Source organism: Pogonomyrmex barbatus, unplaced genomic scaffold (assembly GCF_055798465.1).
Source record: "Pogonomyrmex barbatus isolate J1 unplaced genomic scaffold, ASM5579846v1 scaffold2, whole genome shotgun sequence".
NCBI classification, from domain to species: domain Eukaryota; kingdom Metazoa; phylum Arthropoda; class Insecta; order Hymenoptera; family Formicidae; genus Pogonomyrmex; species Pogonomyrmex barbatus.
The window spans coordinates 10,491,663-10,517,530 of NW_028297116.1; the positions used below are offsets into that span (position 1 = coordinate 10,491,663).

At 36.0% G+C, this 25,868-nt stretch overlaps 1 protein-coding gene across 4 annotated transcripts in view; it reads left to right on the forward strand.

Moving 5' to 3' along the window:
- LOC105425679 (Histone gene-specific Epigenetic Repressor in late S phase) overlaps positions 1-23,663 on the forward strand; it is a 121,600-nt gene extending 97,937 nt beyond the window's left edge. For all 4 annotated transcript variants that reach the window (XM_089077230.1, XM_089077231.1, XM_089077229.1 and 1 more), the window contains 8 exons: positions 4,735-4,905; positions 6,863-7,004; positions 9,045-9,268; positions 11,111-11,430; positions 12,143-13,663; positions 14,355-14,514; positions 14,595-14,763; positions 15,120-23,663. In XM_089077230.1, the coding sequence (XP_088933356.1) occupies positions 4,735-4,905; positions 6,863-7,004; positions 9,045-9,268; positions 11,111-11,430; positions 12,143-13,663; positions 14,355-14,514; positions 14,595-14,763; positions 15,120-15,306 (2,894 nt within the window). In that variant the 3' untranslated portion in view covers positions 15,307-23,663. The remainder of the gene's footprint in view (positions 1-4,734; positions 4,906-6,862; positions 7,005-9,044; positions 9,269-11,110; positions 11,431-12,142; positions 13,664-14,354; positions 14,515-14,594; positions 14,764-15,119) is intronic.
- Positions 23,664-25,868: the final 2,205 nt, after the last annotated feature.

Genomic DNA, 25,868 nt, shown 5'->3' on the forward strand with positions numbered 1-25,868 from the left:
CGGCGAGCGCCAACGCCGCCAACGTCGTCGTCGTCGAGCGTCGGGGGGGCCCAGGACCCCCTCCCGATATTCCTCTATTCCGAGTCCAACGACACCGCCGTTACGCCAGCACCTACGTAGTCTCTACGGGTCCTTGACTTCCCTAGGCTACGAGCGCCGGTCGCCGTTCGAGCCTTTTGCCGTGCCGATACGTGAGGATAAAACGAGCGGCAGTAGTGTGGGCCGCAGCTCGGAGCGACTTTGTCGGAGCGACAACGCGCCCATTGGATTGCTATCGTGGTATTTTCATTCGTATTTACATTCTCACTCGTCGCGCCGAGCGAAGGTCCGGCCGCCATATCGTAATTTGTCTCCCGGATGGCATTGACTTCGGCATATTTGGCCGAATCCGTTAGAGCGTTAGAATATTTTTTTTTTTTTTTTTTTTTAATAGAGCGTTTGTTACTTAGCGGTCGGTCGTTCTTCAGAGTTTTGTAAGTTGAGCAACGTTTCGTGTTAATTTGATTGCTTAGAAGTGTAGGTCGATTGAAAATGGCGAGTTAGCCAAATATTGGTCCGAGTGTGTCTATACAATTAATCTGTGTAGATCCCAGTTCAATTGCACTCGCACACGGTAATGTTAAACGTCGATTTTGTTAACAAGCCGCTACTACAGACGCCCTTCGTCACGATGACTCGCGAATTTATGATTATTTAATGCAGCCACGAGAGCAAAATGCGCCATCGCTCGCGATAATTTCATTTGGCCGTTAATGACCTGGATAATGTTGGACGATAGTAAATAAATTTCGACACGCCGGACATCTGCAATTGACGCGCAAATGAGAGTACTTTGTTAATATTATTAATATTATCGAAATTATGGTCCTCCAGCCAGTGAGCAAATTCGCAAAAATGATTATTTTTGAGTATGGGAAGAACGGAAAAATGTAAGCTCAAAAAGAGACTTCATCCTTCCTTACGACAAAAAAAATCCACTATCTACTCGTACTACAATACGCGAGGAAAAATTCAACGACAATTTTAACAAGTCCCTACTCCGGCGTATTCGCGAATTAAAAAAAAAAAAATGAGGTTAAAATAAAATGAAACGAGATCTCCTCACGTTCGAAGCTAAAGGCGATGCGATCTTCGGGATCAATTTTTTCGTGAGACTCGCGGAACGATCTCCACATGGACCGAGAATACGTGCGGGCGAGTATCTCGTGACGTATCTCCGTGCTCCCGAACCAGTTCCGACGACCTTAATACGCGTAGACGATGTCCTCGCGGTATCCTTGAATTGTTCCGATACGGCCGTGAAAGAATTTTCTCTCTCCCTCTCTTTCTCTCTCGACAATGCCCCGCGCCGTGCGTCGGATTACTCCGTCTTTTTCTTGTTGTCCTCATCGTCGAAGTCGGAGATCGCCGATGCACAAGTCGGTCGCGCCTCGCCCGCGACGCTCATCCTTGGCCCAGCTTTGTCTTCGACTTTGACCTCCTCGCCGCCGACGCGTCGCATCCGCGTCGCACCCGCGAAATTACGTGAAATTAATTGGCTTAACGCTTAAACCCGAATAAGTGCAGGAGCGCGTTCTCCGTCTATCGTCGGCGATACGGGATAAATTAGTAACCTGTTGTTTGCCCTTTCTATGTTTGCCGCGGTTTCACTCGGGAAACTCGGCCGCTTGCGCTACAACTTGGAGTACTTAGCGAGCGTGGCAGCGAAGGTCGGATTGAATTAAATTTAACAGGGCGATTGTTGTGCAAACGAATGATCCGGCGAAGAGCTCTCGAAGAGCTCAGATTCATCTTCTTGCGTTATCTTTAAAGTGAGAAAATTTTGCTGATAAAAGTGGAACACACGAAGGATTCTACAAAATCGAGGTTGTAAGCAGTAAATCAATAAACAATCTAAATATTCCAAAATTTGCATGATAGATGTTGGCGAAATTGTTATGTTCTTATATATCGTATTTATATAACGTGTCAAAAGTATAACGTGTTAAAACGCGATTATTTAATAGACTTGAATAAAATATGTCTTTTGTTACTTTTTTCGTATTTTCTGAGATAACTCTTTGCAGAAGTTTGTTGTGGAAATATCACTCGGTTTATTTAATCTTCATGATAAATGTACCACGTTTCGGAGATATTTTCGATGTTACTGCGATGGCGAAGGTTTTTTTTTTTATTTTTTATACGGCGAAATTGCGGTGATCCCCAACGATTGCCGAGGAACCGTATTAAATGGTTAATGAATCCGAGGGCAGCGGTTCGGCACTTGCTCCGTATCGGTGTGCGCAAGCACGGCAATCGATTGTCGCGTGACGTCATTCACAGAGACCGGCACTCGTCTTCAACTTTGGCCTTTCGACGCCCCGATATTCGATTCGCGGCTTGTCTACACGTGTCGACGTGAATAATTGTGTGTTTTTACGAAAGCCAATTAAATTGAACAGCCGTGAAGTGTTAATAAATAAAATAAATTACGCGGGGCTCAATTTTCTAACTATGTTGGATAATTGCGCAATCCACAGCGGAACGAATGTTCAACGAATGTTAATGCTAAATTCATATTCGAAAGGCCATTTAAAGATCCGGAAGAGCATTCGCGTTACTCCATTTATATTTATTTATCAAACATTTTTGACTGTATTTGTTTTTATCATGATTATCTAATTATCTTGTTACACATATATGATTATTATGTATATTGCAATTAATTTGTCAACAAATAGAAATAGCAAATACGGAGTTTATAGCATTATCAAATATTTTATTCGCTTATAACATTACTTTTATAAATGCGATTTAAACTATGTCATTGTTTACGGTTCATTAACAAATTTGGTACTTGATATGTTATAACGTCTTTCTTTATCTTAGCTTGCATGCAAGTCTCCGGTAAGGATACGTCGAGAAAGTCGACGTTGTTTTGCTCAGTTTGCGCATTCGCGAATCTTGGTTTTCTACTTACGTACTCCGCGGAAGCTATGACATTTAGCTACGACGTTTGATAAAATTACGCAACAAAATCAGAAAGTGAGTATAGACGTTATCAGTTATTGCATTACATACAGCATAACATATGACATAACGTGTAAATTTACGTTAACACGTCGTAAACAAGTATCACCGTAATCGGAATTGTAAATCTACCGTATTAAAATTTGAATTGTAAAGAACCTTTTCGAATTAGCGGTTGATATTCGTTACAAGCTGAAAATTTGTCGTTAAACATCTCATTTCTAAATTAATCACCTGTTACTAATCCGCTCATATTTATGTCTTGACACATTACAGAATATACTCAGACCTGTGATACATATGCTTCTAACAGTAATCAATAATCTCAATAATCACAATAATCATAGTAATCAAGCTACTGATATATATAGGTAAGGACTCTATCGGACGATTGATAATCGCCAAAAGCTTACATCGCGAAGACATAGGTATAACCCCATAGAAAATCATCCCCCGAGAAATCACGCACACGTCATTCGTTGCCGAAAAATTGAGAAAAAGCAAAAGACCGGGTCGGGCACACGTCAAGAGGGATTCTTGCGAGAGCGCAATGGTGCACGAGCGCGCACGGATTTCAATAACGATTTCATAATTAAATACAATGCCGCGGCGACTGTGAAGAAATAATCTCTCGTGTGCTTTGTCCATCGCGAGAGGCCCCGTCCGCTCGACGCGGCTCCAATCAGATCGTCGCGAACGCGCTCGGATGCTGCGCCCATCTCGCCTCGGCATGCGTGAGTACGAGCGAGGCGCGTTTAACCTACATAAAGTGGAATCGTGATTGGGCGAAGTAAATGGCGAACGATCTCTTCGGATAATCGATATGCAAGCACGTCACTCGTGTGCTCTCGCGCGGAGAAAGCCGGTTTCGTTCGTCCGTTCGTTCGTTCGTTCGTTCGTTCGTTTGCGAAAAAAAAAATATTCACTATCGCGACGCGTTTCAGCACGCTTTATAGCGTTACGACAATTTACACGCGCGATTTTCCGACTTCCCGCACGTAAGACGGTCCTGCTGAAGCTTTAGTAACTTTTTATGTGTTGCAAAATACACTAATGTGAATATATATATATATATATATATATATATATGAATGAGTGGGATTAAAGAGATTCAGCGCGATTTACTCGCGCTCCCATGATTATGAACTATTGAAGTATAACGCTTTGACATTATCCTATCAACGGATGTGATTCACGCTGCTATTCTATTAGCTAGACTAATAGACGCCCTTTAACGTATCTGAAACTTTACAGACGTAGCGCGACTTCTGCAAATCTAAAATCGCAGAAATTATATCGTAATACCGCGCGTGTCAGAAGTCATATCGACCGATAACATACGTACGTAGAGATTGAACGATTGATTGGCAAAATATCTAGAGATTTAAATATTGCAAAATGTCTGAGAGTCTATAATATGTCAAATATTTTAGGAAATAACTTATTTCAGATTTAATTTTAAATTGATCTTTTGACTGTCGTATGAGTGTAATAAAGTTCGAAATTTGCGTTACGATATATTTATGTGATCACGTGTAAATGTAATGTTTCTCGAGTACTTTATTAGATAGATTTTTTTTTTCTTCTTTAATTTACTGCCCAAAAATATCCCTTACAACGAAAGGAATAGCGTGATCGCATACAATGCTTTACAAGGCAATATTGAAAATTAGAAGTGGAGGACGATCAGTTAGGAAAGTGCACACGCTGCTCTTTTGTTCACAGGGTATTATCAGCCGGCTGGTCCACTGATACAGCACCCACCGCCACCACCACCAACCTTACCGCCCATTAAGGGCCCACCTCCGGAACCGACACCCACGCCTCCCCAAAACTCAGAGGGTTCGGACGACCTGGTAGCCACTTCCACAACTTCGGGAGGCACAAGCAGCACAGGTATTTTACTAACACTCAATATATCAATATGTGTATATCTAACACTAATTAAAAAGAGACAAATTGCAAACCTTCTTGAGCTCCTTTTGCGAAAAATTATATATTTCGCTGTAAGGAAATTTTTTCAAATTTCACAAATTTTTGCCTCATTAGTTCTTTTTATAAAGTTTTAACTCTCATTAATTCTTTTTCTAATATTTTTTTTTACAAATTTTCGCATTAATATGCAATAGTAGTTTTTTATAATTTATGAATATTTAATAACTTCAGCTATTTTGCGTCATAGCAATTATTTTTAGTTAGGAAATATTTATTGGTAACTTAAAGTTTGAAAAAATATATACGTCTTTCTTGCATTTTTCGATCGGAGAATTGAAAATTATGAAAAAAAATTTGCAATCTTTTCCTACACAAACTTCGCCTTCTATGATTATTGAATTATTTTTATAAAAGATTTGTTACAATTTTCGATTTTACTTGGCATACTTATTTTTTATTCTTATTTGTTAACAAATATGTCAACAACTTTAAATATATTTTCGCTAGAAGAGGTGCAAGCTATGCAAGCTAAATTGTATAAATTACACATATGTCTATTTTTATGATAATCTCCGCATTTTATATATCAGATTGGCTATCTCGATTTATCAGATAGATTTGCCGCTCAAGCAAATATCGTCATACTCGTCGTCTCGCTAGGGCAATGTATCGCTAGGCATGTATCAGATCTCGCATTTACATTAATGATTTTATCGTGCAACGCTCAACATAGCATGGTTATCTATGTTGGAAATGCATTAATGAGTAACCGTGCAGGTGCATATTAAGATTGCAGCAGTTTATAAGTGGTGCATGAAGGAAAACGATGAAAAAAAAACGAAATCGTACCTAACCCGATCTTCCATTCCTCCGTTTTCTTTTATTTCGCGTTTCTGCAATTTTTTATTCGCGTTTCTACGTTCCGTCAGCAATTTTTAAATTCTTTTTGCGTGTGAATTTCAGCGAAACGAATCGTATTACCAAAATTTATGAAAATTCGCTGACGGTGAAACGGGATATTCCCGTGCGACGTCGCGCAGATCTTAATGGAAATTCTTTTTTTCCGCGTGCCAGAAATGGATTATGAATGTGTTATAAAAGCGGCACGCCGCATTAAAATGCAAAAAGCGATGTGCATTAGATGTTTTTAAGTAGGACAAAAAACGTCGCGCCGTGGTTTAAGATTGAACCACGAGAGCGTGTATTCTTCTCCGTTTTTTATGCGTGCAAATGGTATGTCGTACTACGATATTAACGTATTATAAGCGACTCTAAATCAATGCGGTGCATTGACGTGAGCGTAGGGCTAATAGCGCGAGCACTCTCGAGCTTAATTGGATGGAGATATCAGCTGCTTCGATAATACAGCGCTCGCTACCTTCGAGCTCTGTATCAAGATCTCGAGTATAGCACGCCGGCACAAAGATTGTTGTCCTTCACTGCTGATAACTGCTATCAAATATATATATATATATATATATATATATATATATAGAGGCTTGGAATTAATCATTTCTCAGATAGAGTTTCGGGGAAGATGGATATTATATATATAAAACTACATCGTAAAATGATAAATAATATACAACCTTACGTATATTTTGATATATAATTAAATACCGAAGCGACTATTCGTTTGGACTTATCTGTCTTTGGCATTTTTTTCTCTCTTCCTTTTTCCGTAGAAGATTCAAGATCTTCTGCGATATTCAAATATTAATATTTCGTATAATAATTTTCCCAAGTAGGGCAAATAGGGCGCGAATGATCTAACAATCTATCCGTTAACGTCACGCGAGGTAGGGCGTTTATCGCCTGATTGTCAAAACGAAGTTTTTTTTTCGTTGTTTTGCGAAATCGATCATTGTACATTTTCGATGGGACACGCATGGGACGAATGAACGGTCGTTTGTTACAGGTGGAGGCTTTTATAGGACATATTGCCCGCAGACATACTACGGGACGCCGCCGCAGTATCCGGATCTGTGTTATCCGGCGACGTATTCTCATCCTCACGCTCATCCGCCGCATTACTACAAATACCCGCCCACTTACAGGAGGTAAGAGATTTATTCGCGTTTCGACGCCTTGCATGATGACGCGTGGCAGAAAGGGGACCGAGGGGCGCCGCCGCTTTGAAGTAACGGCGTATGCGCCGTTACGTTGTTGTCGTAACATTATCGGGAATCTGTTTGCGTTTAAGTGACACATTAATCTTAAAGATCATAATCATTACGTAACGTATATATTGTTAACGTATCGTTGCTCCACGGCGTCGTGTGAGCCGCTCTCGGAAGCCAAATTGATCAGCTATTACTTTTGCCTTGAACTTCTTGATTCTTTAATTATATATCGGAATTTATCGTAATTATTTTTTTCCATTTTTCTCTTTTTATTTTATGGAGTTTATGATCAAAATTTGACTTCTGTAAGGTTTACGTATGCAAAGCTATGTATGCTTTCTTTACATTAAATTATTTGTTTCATTTTTCCATGCACAAAAGTATTAAAATACGGTTATCAAAGAGTGAATGAGTTGATCAGATATTTTATATTTTATGTCAGAGTATGTCAAAATAAAGCATAAGATATCCCGTGAATTGACTTTTTGACATTTGCACCTTTATATCTAAAATAACGAAAGGAATCATATTACGTAACAAAAAATATATGATTCCGTTTAAAAAAAACCATAAAAATTTCAATAATGATGTTGTCTGTGAATGAATCAATATCAAGTAGTCCCCCCGAATCCTTACAACTTTTGTATATGGAATATTTTTTTTACAATCTCATGGTTTTTTCAAATATTTAACTGTTTAAAATAAAATGAGACATATTGTATACACATGGAAAAAAGCAATAGTCAGTCTAATTAAATTATTTTTATTTTTTCTACTGTAATGATAACTTGCTTTTTCGAATAGGAGATTGTTGAGAAATGTTCACTATAAATGTTCATAACGCGGTTTGCGGTAAAATGTTAAATATTGAATTGTGCAGGAGTTATGTATAATAAATTAAACGCGACTGTATCTCGCGCTAAATGTTATCGTTTCTCGTGGTACAAGAATTGTTTTTGTTTACATTTATAATTAACCACGCGCAGTTTTGGATTAGTTTTCACAAAACAGGTAAAATGATAATGGAAAAAATGTATCATATAAAATTCCGATTTGATGCACTTGTTTTTAAATAGTTACGAAATAAATTGACACGATATGATATTGACAAAATCGTTCGATAACATTGTAAATTTCGTTATTCAGATTACTTGAAAATGCATACGAAAAAGCATGTAAATTTAGTGCTTATATTTTACGGATATGCATTGATATCAACGCTATTATTTTTTTTCAATATTGTTATAATCAGTTTTAACAACAAACATATCTATGACAAAGAGAATATTCTATGTCACATTGCAATATATTTAGGTCGCAGATGGTGCTAACTTTTCGAAACCATCGTTATCTCGGTTTTAATGAAGAAGTGAAAGCTGCAACTAGAGCGTGGCAAAGTTGCTTTTTGCCGCAAAAGTCGCGGAAGTTAAATGGCAAATTTTGATACACTCGGTGACTTTTTAATTATTTGTGATATTGCCGTGAAAAAATATTTTTTTGTTTTATACATTTCCGAAACTAAATTGTCAATGTTTTTATAGTTATGTTAAATTTTAATTAAAACTGTTTAATTTGCTTAAATTAATATTTATCATGAAAAAGTCTATATCATACACATAATTTCTTCTAATCTTTCAATGCTACAATGTTTTTTTTTTTTTTTTCGAAAAAATTTGCATTAAATTGATCAGAAAATGTTTTTAATAAACAAAATTATACAGATGAATATCGATTTCGAGATTTAATTTGAGCTTTAAGGTTTCTACTACAATTACTGATACTACGGTACAATTCTAAGACAAGAGCGTCTTCTCTTTTCTGTTAGTTTTTATCTTTTCTTCCCTGACAGTTTTTATTTTGTCACCTACACGTAGTAAGAAGCCGGCATATAAGGACGGATCAGATATTTGAGACGCACAGATATTAGTATTTGTCTTTCGATGTAAATACACTTTGTAATGGAAGGTATCTTTTCAGGCAATACTATGGCTATCAAGAGTCCGGTGGAGGTGGCGGGCCGCCGCCGGGCAGCGGAGCCGCCGGAGGTGGCCCTGGAGTTGTTGATTACCAACCACCTCCGCCACCGCCCGGCGAATATCCGCTACCCTATTACGGAGGTTATCCTCCGCCTCCTCATCCGCCACCGCCACCTCCTCCGAATCCGGCATATCTGCATTCTCAGGGAAGACCTTTCGTAGACCGTAAGTATCGTCATTTGCTAAAAAGACCTGCGTGACACGCTGTGCAGCAGCGGAAAATCCAGAAATTTCATCTCATTTTCTTCCCGTCGTCTCTTTCTCTCTCTTCCGCTTTCACCGATACTTTTCTAAAATTTATTCGAGAAAATAGAAAGTTGCATCAACAAATTTGACACGCTATGAACTAACATACACTTATTCATTACAAATGTCTACTTTTGAATTTAACGGAATGTAAATGCATTTAAAATAAAAATCTGATATTTTCTTCTATTTAAGAAGAAATTAGTTTTTAAAAATTATTTTTAGAAAAAGATATAGGCAGAAGTATGCCCATTGTCTTTTTGAAGTGTGTAATTTCAATGCAGATTATTTTTTTTGTATTAAAAATTGTAAATTTCTTTTTAAAGAGATATCGAGTTTTCGTCATAAATTATACTACCGCTGCCAGATTTAAGATGCCGCTTCGAGAAATATAATATTGTATGCTTTTTTTTTACAAATTTAAATTTGTACGCTTAAAATTACTACTGAATAATTAAATGTATTTATTTACTGAAGAATTTTTGAATCTTTAAATTTTTATGACATCCGGAGGTTTTATTAAGCTTAATCCGTATCGGTTCTGAATTATCCTAGATATTTTCAATATTTTTGCTATAATACATGTCCCAAATGCCTAAAATAGTTGGAAAAGGATAAAACGTTCTTTTTTCCTCTACATGCCGCAGGTATCCCTGCTGAATTCTATGAAAAGAAGAAAAAATTTCAAAGGTTTTCAAGTACAGCAGGATATTTCCGTATCTTTTCGTATCTTTGAGTGAAAACTCATCAATTCTGTGACTCTCAGTCTCTTTATAAAAGTGCGAAAATCCAATATTTAAAATAAAATATTCAAAGTTACAATATTCAAAAGATATTTCAAGGAAATTGGATTTATATGACCCTACGTATTGTTCTTTTGTTAGAGTTTTGTAGGACTATTCTAACCATTAACAAACCATTAAAAGAAAGCGTCAAAGTGATGTATTTTAACCACTAGAGGACCATAGGAAAATAGAAAATCATATGACCAGTTCAGTCAGTCCAAAACTACTCGGGAGTGCGGCTGGTTTCATGTGACGCTACTCGTGATTTAAGAAAATTATTTTATTATTTTTGTTTTTCTTATCATTTAATACTATGAAGAAAATATTATTACAGAGAGTGATTTTTGCCATTGAGCAAGAGTTTGAAATTATTTACAGTAAGTTCGCTTTAAGTTCAATTATTATTTCATTTAAATATTCTTTATCGTGTAATTAAGCTTGTCAATATATTTTTTCTTCTATTCTCGCAACGAACTATTTTTAATTTTTACTTTTTATTTATCGTAATATTTATAAGTGTATATTTTATTTATAAGAAACATTCTGTCGATAATAATTTATTTATTAAATAAAATTATAAAAGAGATGTGTTCGTCAGATCGCTCCTTGAATAATTAAGATTTTCTAAATAATGCATCTCCATATTGATTTTTTTCTAATAAATTATTAATAAAATGAATTTTTATAAAAACAATAAGTCAAGTCGTTTTCGTACTATTCTTGAGTCAACTTGGCAAGATTTAATAATTCAAACAAGAAAGACACTGTCAAAAGAAATATATATATATGCACAAACAAACTTTACTTTTGGATGAAGATAATATGAATTCAGACAAATACGAACTGCATTCGAATTGAAAATGATTGATGAATTTTGTGCATTTAATTGTTAAACATCATACGCTCCCTCATCTGAAGTACTTGAGTGGAGAAAGTGCGGGGGCCCGCGCATTTACCGATCTTGTTTGTGCCATAGCTTTTCAGGGTTGTCCATGCCCGATGCAATCGTGTCCAAAAAACGTGGATACTGGGGCCCTTATTGGTAATGGTAAGGGAGCGCCAGTGGTATCGGGGCCCGGTCTGTCATTGCCACCCAGTGCTTTGGTAGGTCCGCCCTCGCCGGCGAGGGGGCTAGCCGGGCTAGCTCCCCCTCACGGTGCCAACGCCTGGGATACGGATCGCGTCCAAATTAACACTCATCGCAACCTAAATCAGAACCAACCCCCCTCAGTCCCACCGTCGCACAATATAGTCGGTGGGCATAGTCGCCTTCAGAATCAAGACTGTAGAAGTAAGGTACGTGTTCTTACTCTCTCGCGCCTAAGTGACTAATCTCGAGGCAAAATGTGTGTAAAAGTACAGATTCGATCGTCATAGTTTAAATACATATAAAGTACATTTGACGATATTTCTTTGGTGGAAATTTGAACATAGTAACAAATATAGTTTAGAAATGATTTAAATTTTTAATGTTTAATATTATGTTGCAAAACGGAATATCTACGGATAACGGATAGAACATTTATATATATTTTAATTAAGCAAAGATCATGGTATTAGTATCTTACATGTTTTTGAAATTAATTTTATAATACAATAATCTCTTTGCCCTTTCGGTAATAACAATGTTAGTAAAGGAAATAATATTGTTTCGAATTCAGTACGTTTAGAATAGCATCTTGTTACAGATGTATGGATTTTTAGATTTCACACTCTCTCTCTGTATGTATCCCGTCCGCTTGAATAAATTGATTTATAAATTTATCAAATATTTTGGTTACCGGGAGAAAATTGAATCACTGCTTTATTTTTCTGTCGATATTGTCAAAACTAAAACATTTGATAGAATTAACGAATTTGAAAACAAAAGACCGCAGATGTTTTTTTTTTTTTTTTTTTTTTTTTTTTTTTTTTTTCCCAAAAATTCGCCATTCGCGAATTTATTGTGCGATGATGGCGGAGTTGCGCACGTGCAAACTAGCGAATTTTCCTTCTGCCATTCCCGTAGGATGAGCAAAATTGTACAGAAGACACGCTGAGAAAGTGTGGTTGTCAGAACGCGTGCACGTCCACCTGCGAGGTCAAGATGGAAACGCTGTCGCCCACTGAAAAACTGTCGGTAGCGGCGAGCTGTCCCAGCAGCAAGTATCATAACTTCAAGCTGGAGAACAACAACGTCAAGTGTGAATCCTGCAGCATGGAGATCGACGGGCTGCCGTGCGTCGCCAATTGCAACGTTGTCAAATGTGAGTCGGATTATAAGTGCGATATCATGAAGTGTGAGCAGTGCATGAAGGAAGGACAGATAGCGATACTGGAGATGGACAAGGACTCCGGCATCGTGCTGGACGACAAGCTCGACGGTGATCCCGACGTGAAGGAGGAACTGGACGTGGTGGTGATCGACAGCGACGAGAACTGGAAAAAGCCCGATTACGAGCCGACCGTGCAGGAGACCGTCGAGGATAAAGAAGAAGAGGAAGAGGAAGAAGGGGAGGTAGAAGAGGAAATCTTGCAGAGACCGATCACGACCAAGGTCGAGGCCGAAGCTGAGGCCGAGGAACAGCCCAAGTGCCAAAAGGTGACGAAGAGGAAGCTCTCGTTAGATAGCTTATCGGACAGCAGGAAGAAGAGGAAGCTGAGCAAAAGAGCCCTTTCGGTCGGCTCGTCTCAAGATGTGAATAACGAGGAATCGGTCGACATCGTCGCGCCGATCGAGCCGTTGCCGAATAAAGCCGACAAAGTTGAGACGATCGTTCCGAAGAGGAAACAAGCGAAGAAAGACGTAGGATTTCGAGGTCAAAAACGCAAGGCGGAGACGTCGAGCGTGAACGAGAGCGCGACTAAGAAGGTGAAAAACGGCAAGCAGAACATCGTGAATTGCTTGAAACGGACCGCAAGTGATATTTCGATAATGGAGACCATCGATAATGTGATACAGCAAAGTCTGCAGATGACGCAAAGGAAGGATCGCAAAGGCAAAAACTGCGAGCGCATGGAAAAGAAGAAGAAGAATGTCAAAGAGGAATCGTCACCGGCGACGAAGAAGCTCGCGAAGAAAGTCGATCAGGTGAAGGAGCAGGCTATCGAGAAAGTATCAAAAGCGGTTTCGAAGAATAGTCAGACTAAAAGCAAGGCAGATACGAAGCTCAAGTTGAAAGCTTCGCAGGACAGTAAGGTCAAGGTTGGCAAAGGCAAGATTGGCAAAATCGTGACGGAGACGAAGGCGCAGGATACAAAATCTAAGACGCAAGACTCGAAATCGCGGGACAGTTCGAAGAAGCGCGATACCGTGTCCAAGACCAAAGCGAGTGATGTCAATGAAGATCCGAAAAAGTCGGCCGTAATTAAGAAAAAGCGGAAGAACGCGAAGAAGGCGACAAACGCCAAGAAGTCGGGCTGCAAAGTAGAAAATTCCTCGCTCGGAAATGAGAGCCTGACATTAACGAGAAAAACGTTCCTGAAACCGAAGTGGAACAACGGATGGAGTTGGGAGGGCGAGCCCTTTGAAGCCAAAGTTTATCTGACGGTAAGAATAATTACATCTTGATATACTTGCGACTTACGAAGATTTTATTTGGATTTTGATACTATATTAAGATCATTATAGCAATAATAGGAAAAAATTTGAATTATAAAACAATGATAACAAATTTCTTTTTTATTGTTTTATATATTTTGATACCTTAGAAAAATTAATCGATTTTATATGTGATCTTCACATATTTACTTTTACGTATATAAATAATCCTGAAGAAATACAGTTGCATATATATATATATATATGCAACTGTATTTCTTCAGGATTATTTATATACGTAAAAGTAAATATGTGAAGATCACATATAAAATCGATTAATTTTTCTAAGGTATCAAAATATATAAAACAATAAAAAAGAAATTTGTTATCATTGTTTTATAATATAAATTTGAAGAAATTTGTTATCATTGTTTTATAAATATATATATATTTTACAAAAATTATGCGAAATTTGTGGAATTTACAGAATAATATTTGATTAAAAATGTATACATCGTAAGCGTTTCAAAATAATTTTGATTCACGTTTGGACGATCACAAATTGGTGGTCTGTGGAATTTTGCATTAGATATTATAATTGCCATATGCGTGACAAATGGTTTGTTATCTCGAGTCTAAACATATCGTCCGATTGGCTGATAGAATTTGACTGATTTTGAAATGTTGTGTGTCACTTTAGAACGAGGAAACAGCTATACGGCGATGTTACGCGAGTATGAGTCACGAGAGTGGCGACGTATTGCGACCTCGGGACTGCGTATTGCTGAAGAGCGGTACGCGAAAAGGTGATTTACCGTATGTAGCAAAGATCGCGGCGCTCTGGGAGAATCCGGACGATGGTAGATATTCTTGATCTCTTGAGAACGCAGAAATGTTCCTCCAAATTTGATGAGTTAACATAACGATGTTCTGCTTTTAGGTGAAATGATGTTCTCGTTGTTGTGGTACTACAGACCTGAGCACACAGAACAGGGCCGAACGCCACACGATAGCGAGGATGAGGTATTTGCTTCGCGTCATCGGGACGCAAACAGCGTCGCTTGCATAGAAGACAAATGTTATATCCTAACGTTTAATGAATATTGTCGGTGAGTAATTCCTCTCTATTGTGATAGTGATAAAATTTAATTTATTTATACTTGAAGAATATATTTTATTTTTTAAAAAGTATTTGCAATACTTTTTTACGGATTAGCAATTTGTGTAATTAAATTTAAGAATAAATTATATGTGTTACTAATGAAATAATTAAAGCCTTTCGCGTTTTTTTTTGTATATACGTACATTTCTTAAACTTGTGATAGTAATAAACCAATATCAAAGTTCACTACATATAAATTTTTATTATTCACGAAGTTGATATCGAAAAACGTAATTTTTTTTTCTCTTTTAAATAAGCAAGATTAGGTTATCTATATTGGCATATGTCGGTTTTATATTACAGGTATCGTAAAAATTTACGAAGAATCGAAGAAGGCTTAGAAAATCCTGGCTTGATAGTTCCGCCAGGGGACCAAGTGTATCCAAGGGAGAATCGGCAGCCTCCTATACCAGTACCATCAGACATGGTACTTTTCTGCCGACGTGTTTACGATTATCGCGGGAAGAAACTCGTGAAGAACCCCGGATGACTCGAATTCCTGTAAGATGCAAACCGAGGAAGCTTAGGTCACACATTGAAACTGACCGCAGGTCTCCTTTCAAGCATAATTGCGTCGCTGTTGATCGATTTGTCTTGATTTCAAGGGATGACGAAATCCAATTGTTTTTGTAATAATTACCGATAATAATTACCGATTCCGTAAGCACGTAGAATTTACTTTCTTCGCTTTTCCGTCACGTTACATTTTACCTGTTTGTTAGAAAAACAACTTATGGAAGGACATTTGATTCTGCCGAAAACAAATGAAGTGAGAGTGAAAAAGTAGATGTGCGCGGATGCTTCGAGAACAATTGGATTTCTTCCTATCCTTAAACGTAGAAAGATTTTTAAAATATCGCGTCAAAGAAGACTTGCAGAAAAAGAGAACGACACCTCATGTACATCGCGTATATTGTAAGGCTAACTTTTATCGCGCCGCTTATATTTATCGATCTTTCTATCCTGCTCGTCCGCGATACCATAGAAATCATGATGAATCGTTCATTAATTCTGGTGATAGATGTTGCACAGAATTCATGTCGGCGAATTGTGTATGAAGAAACACGCTGAGCACTCGAGCCGAAACATATAGATCAATTACAAGTTCCGGACGATGTTTTTCAAAAGAATGGCATTATCCGCACGTTCCTCTTATGGGCGATTGCAAACTTTCGCCCCCATACTCTGTCTTTCGCCGACACGAATGAAATCAACGTATAATCTCGATAACGTGTATAAGCTGTTTCTAGGCGAGTTAGTGGAATTTGACAATTTTATAGAGAGAATCATATTTTTTGTGAGATAGCATTTTACACAACATTTAAATGGATATTTTTCACATAGGAGATAACAAATGCACGATGCCGTAATGTCGTGCTTCATGGCGCCTTAACTTGAAGGGAACCTACGAACAGTTTCAAAGATAAGGAATCAAAAGCAGGGACGAAATTGCGATTATTTAGCGAGAACGGCGTTATATATATGTATAAGTGCTCTACCGAACTCTCTAATTAGGCCCGAGCGGCTGATATAAGAAGCGAACATCAAGCATGTGCGACATTACACTTCCATTGTCCTATGGTGTGTTTGCATCTGTCTTGGGGACGCGACTTCTTTCCCGACCCGCGCACATACGTCATCTTTGTAAACGTGATCATTATAATGTAAAATGCATTTTTACGGATAGTGCCGAAAACAAAATGTTTCAAGATTTGAAATGGCTTGATCCGTATTGTGACGAATTAACTTACATTCATAGAAAAAAAGATCATGTTTGAATAATATCTTGTACAAATATCTTGAATATGTTGGCATTATGAGACATTTGACTTTTAAATATTTTAAAAAATCTATGAGTGTCAGTATGGTACTTTAAAACATTTTACATCTTGAGCTAAAGTTATAAAGTACTGATATAAAATTAGAGTTTTTACTCCATTTTAATATAGCAATATATAATGATCAAAACATTTTGACGAAAAGATTTACAGATTGAGCCATTTCTATCTACAACAGGCTGCGTCTATGTTTAATAAGGAGAGGTATAATAAGGAGATTTTTATTTGCTCGTTTTTTTAATACAATAATGACTCCTTCCAAGAATCGGGAGACATAGACATTTAATTGTCAGGGACGTTTGTGTTTTGACCTGTCACATACCGCGAGTCGCGCTTCTACATGCAGTTTTGATTTCTATATATATATATATATATATATAATTATTCTTTTTATTTTTATTTGTAACGATCTCTATGATCTATAACAAGAGAGAATTGTAGTTGTATATTATCGCCTATAACTTAGGTATGTATACATATATATGTATGTACATATATATATACATATATATGATTTTGATTTATAAAGAATCCACATATTAGCAATTAGTCAGTACTCGCGATAGAATGCCAAAAACAACCAAAACATATTCATAAATTACGAGAACTTAACTTTTTTTTATGCAAATCATTAATATTATCGCGACGTACTAAAATTTATCACGAAATCATTGATGAATAATTTCTATGAGAATTTCACGAATCATGTTGATTTTATTTGTTGAGTGTAGCGGGCGCTTTGTTGAAAATCATATTATTTAAAATTAATATATTGATATGGTTATTATTTAATATCTAATATATTGGATATAGGTATTATATAAGTTATTTTGCGAGAGAATAGTAAGGGATAGACAAGTAGAAGAAAGCGCGCGCGTGTTTACTATTGTATGGGTATGAATGCGTGCGAAGGAAAAAAAAAGGAAAAGAGAGGATAAAACGATGAGCACTGTCATAAATGAGCGAGTAAATCGAAAATGCGGAAAGAAAGAAGAGAGAAAAAGAAAGAGAGAGGAATGGGAAGACTGTGACAGATCATGTTTATGAGAAATTTCGCGATACCAAAACATTCTTTCACATGCAAAATTTTTTGTTGCGATTCGAAATGCATCTCATAATGTATCCGGATAAATCCTCAATGAGATGCGTTTGACGTATTTCATAAGGAATCGACTTAGTCTTACGTAAACACCGTAAAAAAACATACAAACGCGTGGATTTCGACGAACGCCGTTTCAATCGAGTACTAAAAAACATTTCGAGTCCTCACACAATGCACTTATTTCCGTGCTCATATCGGGACTAAGAGGAATAAATGTTTTGTTAACGTTTAACATGAAAATTCCAAAGAGACAACTCCGCAAGGTGAGTCGTGAGGCGCTCGTCGATAATTCACCGAATTCTTGCGTAATCTTTTTATAGATAGTTTTATATTCCTTTTTAACGCGCGAAGAAGAGATAAAAGAAAAGAGGTTCGAAAGTACGGAAGATAGTTTTTTCTACGGGGATGAAGACGATACAGATAACGAGATCGGGAAGAATAGTGATAATAAGTGGAACAATAGCGCATCTGCCGCAGAAATATCAAGAAAGGAGAAGGAGATTGGGGGGAAATGGGGAGAGTTACACACATGTGCGCGACTGTGTAGTGTCGCCGAAATGAAGCGTATCTTGTGAAAATCATTGAAACGAAACAGGCGGACCGAATGTCTGTGTAAATATTATGTATTTGCGTATGGGTAATATCTAAAAAAAAGAGAAAAAGAAGGAAAGAGAGAGAGAGAAAGAAAGAAAGAAAGACGCGGCTCCACCGAGAGTCGTGCGCGCGCACGGTGCGATTGTAATTTTCAGGAACTTACCTACCTAACGAGAGAGAGAGAGAGAGAGAGAGAGAGAGAGAGAGAGAGAGAGAGAAAGAGAGAAAGAGAGATAGACGGTTAACATGGGAACATTGCACACATACAATGCATATCCTCTGTTCATTTTACGTAGCCGACGAACTTTTTCCATCAAGAGCGAGAGCAATGAGCCTCCTTTAGTCGTTCGTAAGGGTTCGCGGGGTGCGCGAGGCTCGCGCGACCTCCACCCCCCCCCGCCCGCCCCGCTCCCTCCTTGCATCCGCTTTAATCAAAATGCAACAAGTGTCGGCCGTGCGCGCTCATCGAGATCGGGTACGTCGTCAGTCACGTCGTCAAATCGCTCGCTCGAGACGCTGCACAGATTACAAGCGTGACTGCAAATGATTTGACTCATATTGAGTATTCGCCCGATTGTATTCATCGTATCAATCCTTAACTGTTAAGACGTAAAGGGATCATATATCTATATTACGAGATAAAAATAATGGGTGATTCATATCTCACTGATAATAGGAAAAAAAAGTATAAAATATTTTTTATTCTTTTGTAATACATATATCAATGAGGTATTGTTTTTTTTTTTATATTATCATATATTTATCATATATCAAATGATCATTATATATATATATATAAACGACATATAATTATTTTTTTGCTTCAAAAGGAGTATTAGAGATGTTAAATTTCCACTCCAAATTTAATAGAGATTAAGTTCACTTAAATAAATTAGAGTCAGCTTAAATAATACAAACATCACATAAGACATTTATAAGATATTTTGTGAACTTTTGTATTATTTAAGAGAGATGAAATAATTATGAGCTGATTTTTTTCATGATGTATTAAAAAAAATATATTTATTGAATTGTTGAGTATAGTCGCTATAACAAAAAGTACTAAAATAGCGAAGGATATCGATAGAATCCGAGTAGAGTGAAAGATTTAGCTGTTAGTTGCATGTGAGATTGTTTAAAAACATCGGTATACCGATCAAGGATTGTAACTGCGACGTTTCTGACATTTATCACAATGATTGAACATTGTAGTAAAAAAAGAATGTCCCATTGTCGGTGGACCTAGCGTGCGGACCGCGATTGTTGCCCGATCTCGAAAACGCGACCGCTATTCACGAACGATCAACCCGATGAACTTTCATTGCGCGGCGTTACGCGGTTTGCCGTGCGGATGCTCGATTTCTTCTGGTTTATTTGTCAGAACAGGAGAGCCGAGAGACGCACAATTATACTTGTAGGCAGTGCCTCGTTCTTACAGCTGCGAGATTTATATGTTCTCTTATATTATATATTACATGTTTTCCTTTTATTTATGTACATGTGTTTATCGCAATATATTGCATGTAAACTGATTTTTAATAACTTTTTGGATAAACATGACCATTTGGGTTCATTGGATAATTTATATTCGAAGATGAGCAGCTTGAAACTAAATGCATGTCCATTCGTTTTGTTCGCGCTTTTGCGTAAAGGAAATAATTTTATATAGCATTATTTATATTAATTTTTGTTTATAAAAATATACATGCATTTCTCATACTTTTATATCGATGTTTCTGATGCGTATATTTCTGATTAATACTTTCTAAGAATATTTCATACTTTAAAATAACAATGTGAGATTTCATTAATGTCACCTTGCATAATTTTATTACTCGGCTTGGCATAACAAGACATGATGTCTCTAATACGAGACAGAAATATTATTCACGCATAAAATATTTACAACATAACATATATATTTGCTATAAATTGTTACGGAAAATTAATGTTTGATACATAATATTCATAATCTTTCCTATATTTAAGATCGTTTTAAATAAGCTTACAGAACCTTTTATTGGAATGTAATTATAATATGATCTTAAATATAAGAACTGATTATAAATATGCATAATGTATATATATATATATATATTTATATATAACAAATAATTATATTTATTTATATTTATATATAATATAAAATTTATATATGTATAAAATATATATTTTTCTTTTTTTTTTTAAATTGATATAATCTCTCATGATCGCGTCGATTTAATGACAAGCCAAGTAATAAGGTTAAAATGAAGAATTAATATCTTTTCTTTTCTTTTCAAAAATTATTAACCCATAATACAATTTTTAATTTCTTATTTGTGTCAGTAACAAATTTCCTATGTAAGCATGCAATCAATTTTTTGACGTAACAACCGCTGTTTTTTATATTTGTTGCTAGAATATTTTTACTTATCTTGTATGAATTATCATGTTTGAATACATATGTTGAAAAAGTGCACAAGACAAAAGTGCCGCAAGCGAATTACGTCTCTAAAGAAGTGAGGCACGCCTAGTAATTGCACGCTTGTAATTGTATATCGTTGCAGAGCGTCTTGAGCCTGTTGGCAAAAATAAACAAGAAGTCTAATTTACCAAGTGTCTTACTGTAAAGTATCTACTTTGATTATACCGATAAAAGATGGATACGGGTTCGCAGTCTGAAGGCAGAAATGTCAAGTATAGTGATTCGACGTTAATTATATATGTACGAATTACAGAAGTCGCGAAACGTTCGAAGCATCAATTTTCGAAAACCTATATCTATTTGTATCGTCATTACTGTAAGAAAGGGAAAGATTGTGTCCTATGATAAAAAAAATTACTCCTATTCATATACACAACTCTTATCGTGAAGAAACCAAAGTGTTAATTTATTTTTGTGACTTCGAAAAATTTGATAACATTATCCTTCCTCATTTAAGAAATCGCGTAGATTATGAGAATAAAATTATCTGTATAATATTTAGGTTTGCCATATCATAATGTTTAATCTTTCAATTGTTTTTTTTATAATTATATATAATTTTACTTTGGAATCACTTTCTGCATTTAACTTTCATTGAAGATTTGCAAGTACTTGAATCTTGCATAATAGACAAGCAATGTGAGTTACGAATTTGTTTTCGCATTCTCAAGCTTTTAAGAGATAAATGAAGGCGAATGTTCGTTATATTGAAAAACGTTCGCTTTTATCTTAAGAGACGTTAAAATTTTAGCATTAAATATTTTTCCGCTTGAAATTAGTATCTATTGATTAAGGGATCGTTTGGACAAATGCGAACGGCAAACTGAACGGCAACGCCACACAGAAGCATACAAATACAATAAAAAGAAAGAGAAAGAGAGGTATTATTTCTACACGAAAACTGAAATAAAGGTATATATAAATAATATATATATATATATATATATATATATGTATATATATATATATATATATATATATATATTTAGGTAATTAGAATAAAAAATATATATGTATATTATTGAGAGAAAATGAATAATTATAAATATAAACATACATACACTTGGACTTGTACACAACAAACACTCATGTATACACTAACACACATACAAATTACACAATACAGAGCAATACGTGATACTTCTGTGGAGGACAGGGATCAAGAAGATAATACAAGTGCCAGGGAGCATTCCTAGGAAACTCGTTGCAATTGTTCTTTTACCGTCTGTGGTGTTTTCTTTCTTTTTATCCTCGAAACGGGTGCGTATCTGTTAGCGAATAAATCGCCTCGCGATCCATAGGATCGTTCCTAAGTCTGTATCTATTATTATTATTGCGAAGTGACGAACTATGCATCTCGCGTAAAAGTAAGTTAGCACGTTTCTCAAGGGAAAAACCGCGATGGTGTCAAGCGTTTGGCGGAAAATGCCATATTTAAAAAGACTTTTTTTTCTTAGAAAAATAGAATCCGGCATGTATTTCAAAAAAATATTATAATCTCACAATCAGTACTTTGTTTTTAAGTAAATTCTCCAATATCTTTTGTTGTAAAATCAAAAGATTTGTGAATTAACAGAAACAAGGGAATTTTAAGTTTAAAAATTTTTAACTAAATTAGATTACGTGTGTGTGTGTGTGTGTGTGTGTGTGTGTGTGTGTGCGTGTGCGTGCGTGCGTGCGTGCGTGCGTGCGTGCGTGTGTGTGTGTGTGTGTGTGTGTGTGTGTGTGTGTGTGTGTGTGTGTGTACGTATAATTGTTTTACACCTTTAATCAATCTTTATATCAACTTGTGAACCAAAAAAGACATTTCCATCAAACACGAATAGTAACATAAATTACATTTTTTGTTTTTTTTATTATTCAAGCAATCGAAATTCTTAATATAAGTCACAATATTACATTATTTTAATAAATGTAGCAATGCACTATAATTGCAGATAATTATTTTTTAATTTAATTTTCTTAATATTAGTGAGATGATGCTTCTCATCTTTGCCTTGAATTTCTTCAACAAACGAAAATAAAACAAGCGAAAATAATTGTGTTCCATAGATTATATCATAAAAAAATTGTTATAACATCAGCAAATTTTAATATATTCTTTCCTTCGAGTAATATATTTTTAAGTAATGAGCAAATATTTAAATAAACATATATCCGTATCCAAGCAGCTTGATGCCTCGCCTCTTCGATTCGATGAGAACCAATTCATAGCGTGTAACTCGTCTCCGCGTACGAAAAAGAAAAGTTAGCGGTACCAACCACTTTGGAAGTTTCGGAAGCGATTTCCCACTGTTGTTTAGTCGTCGCGCGACCACGATTCTCCACACGTAACACGAAAAGAAAAAAAATAAATAAATAAACGTTTCACCGGCAGTCGAGTGCTTCCTCGAGGTGTCACGCGTTACTTTCAACGGTATATTTCGTACAAATACTATACTACTTTTAGACGTAATTTGTAAGCTTCGTAGAGTGAAAAAAATGGAAATTAAGCGACGCGAACGGATCGCGGCGCGGACGAGCGCGATTTCACACGGGAGAAGTGGTAATTTCCGTTTTCTCTGTTTTTCGTAAAAAAAAAAAAAAAAGAAAAAATGATGTTATCAGCACAATTGTAATTGTGTTCTGTCGCACGTGTGTTCGACCGGGTTTCCGTTCTCGTAGTGCTCGCTCGTCCCGCTGCGAATCCGCGTTTTAGAACCGCAATGTGTTTTTCACAGACAACCGACGTAAATATCTCGCGACCAAGCGCAGGAATGTGAACGACGTGGTAGGCGCACGTTGTTGTCTTGTAACATTGTAAATTACTATAAAATGGCGAACGTTTAATAAATTATTTGATCAAACTTGCCGGGCGTCTCCTTATCGCACCGTATTCTTCTTCTTTTATCCTTCCCACAAGTTATCAAGCAAAAGAAATAGAACAAGTTTTTGCGATATTATTTAAAAGCCAAATAGCAGGTTTCTATAAAAAATTAGCAGAAAGAATATACTTGATCAATCACTATATTAAATGTTTTAATTAATTTCTATATTTCAGTGTAATATTGTAAAATACTAAGTCATAACTATGAAGATATGATCTCATCAAAAGGATATAAACTCATGAATTATAAACTCTTTATATCAAGATTATTCATGATAAAATAAAATAAAATATATTTGCGACATATATAATAAACAATTTTAGAGGAACAAATTATTTTAATATTGAATGTCTTTCTTATGTCAGCCACTTCAACATTTAATATATACTGAAAATGATTGATCCAATTTATAAGATCGAAATGCGTTAAGTACCATGTTTCCTACAATATATTGTCGTTTTATTTATTAGTTTCGAAACACCACGGGCATAAATTAGTCCTGCTTAAAAAAAAAGCATTCGATGTGGCCCTCCATTCGGGGAATATTTGCATGTAGCCCGTTCGGGCATTATAAATTCTTCGACTTCACATGGGGTTAATCCTGGAATCGTGAATATCGGCACGAACTTTGCTCGTTTCTGAGGATTATGTAAGATGAGCCTCTCCAGCTACAGGCGATTTCAGGAAAGCCGCCGATCGCTCTCTAGGCAAAAAAAGCAATCATGTACATACGTTAATCAACCGAGAAAGATGAATCGTTCGCCTCCTGCTATGTTCTTTCAACCTCCTCTCATTGGAATTTCTACGGGAATTCGTTCAAAGAATTTACGAATCCCACATTGTTCCCACATTGTCCGCAAGTTTATAAAATATTTTGCTTCAGGATTTTCATTTTCTATCCCTAATTATTCAAACAGTTTGTCCTTCAATATTTTTTTGACCTATATTTTATCATTAAAAATTTCACAAAAAGACTTAAGTTTAAAAGTCATTTTACTTTTCATTATACATGTTGCATGTATTTTCTTCTTGTAGCATAAACAATTTTTGGATTGTTTTATTTTAAAAAACAACAATTTCATCTATTAAAAATAATTTGAAGAGTAAATATTTTTTAAATTTATTTCATATTTATTCCCTCCAGACTGAATTTCTCCAAACATTTATTAAGATACAATTTATTAAGTTGCAAGCATGCTTCTATAAAAAGCTGCTTACGATTCAATTAAAAAGAATCTTTGATCTGTTTCTAATTTATTTATAGGATAAATTCAAAGAAATATAAATTGAAAGATTCGCCACGCCGCCAAACTTCTTTTATAGCGAAAACTGATAACAGAGCTTTTTTAAAGGGGACTAACCGTTATCCACAGTCGACCGGCACACGATTTCCGCGCGACGGAAGTAGCATGAAAGAGTCGGTCCGTACAAACGGAAGGAGCATGGAAGAAAGAGTATCCTGATCTTTCTTTTTCTCACTCGCAGGGAGGAGAGGACGAGAGGACACTGCGATCGCGGTCAGCGGCGGCGACGATGACGGTTTTCAAGTTTTAATCCGCGCGAAGGCGAGAGGCCTAAGCCGAAAAGCCCGCAGCTGCGAACGTCATCACGGTCGCTTCGTGCCCATCCAACCGCTCTTCCAGATTATATTAATTCGATTAATGGATGCTGTCCATCGCCAGTAGTGGCCGCGCGGCGCGTTCGCTCGCTGTTCTCGCTTATTCGCCCCGAGCTTCGGTGGAAGATATATATATATGAAATTATTAATTATGATTTATTATGAAATTATATATAATATATAATTATATATATGAAATTATTTATTATGATTTATTATGAAATTATTGATTATGAAATTTGCGATTGGTATCTTCTTCGATGACGTGCTCGATTGTGATATATATATATATATATATATATATATATATATATATACAATTTCAAGAAGGATACAAACTCGATTATATTTATTAATATGCATATTCTTATTAGTTTGCTAGAACAACTTCATATTTATAGCAGAAAATGAAGATAATATAAAGTGATAGAATGATAATTTGTAAAATTTGTATCTGCTACGATTCATTCAAAAACGAGAAATTCATTCGTTGAAAAGTCTATTAAAGTTGGAATATAGAATATTCGAAGTCAACTTATATAGGGTGACATGTACTCTAAGAATTG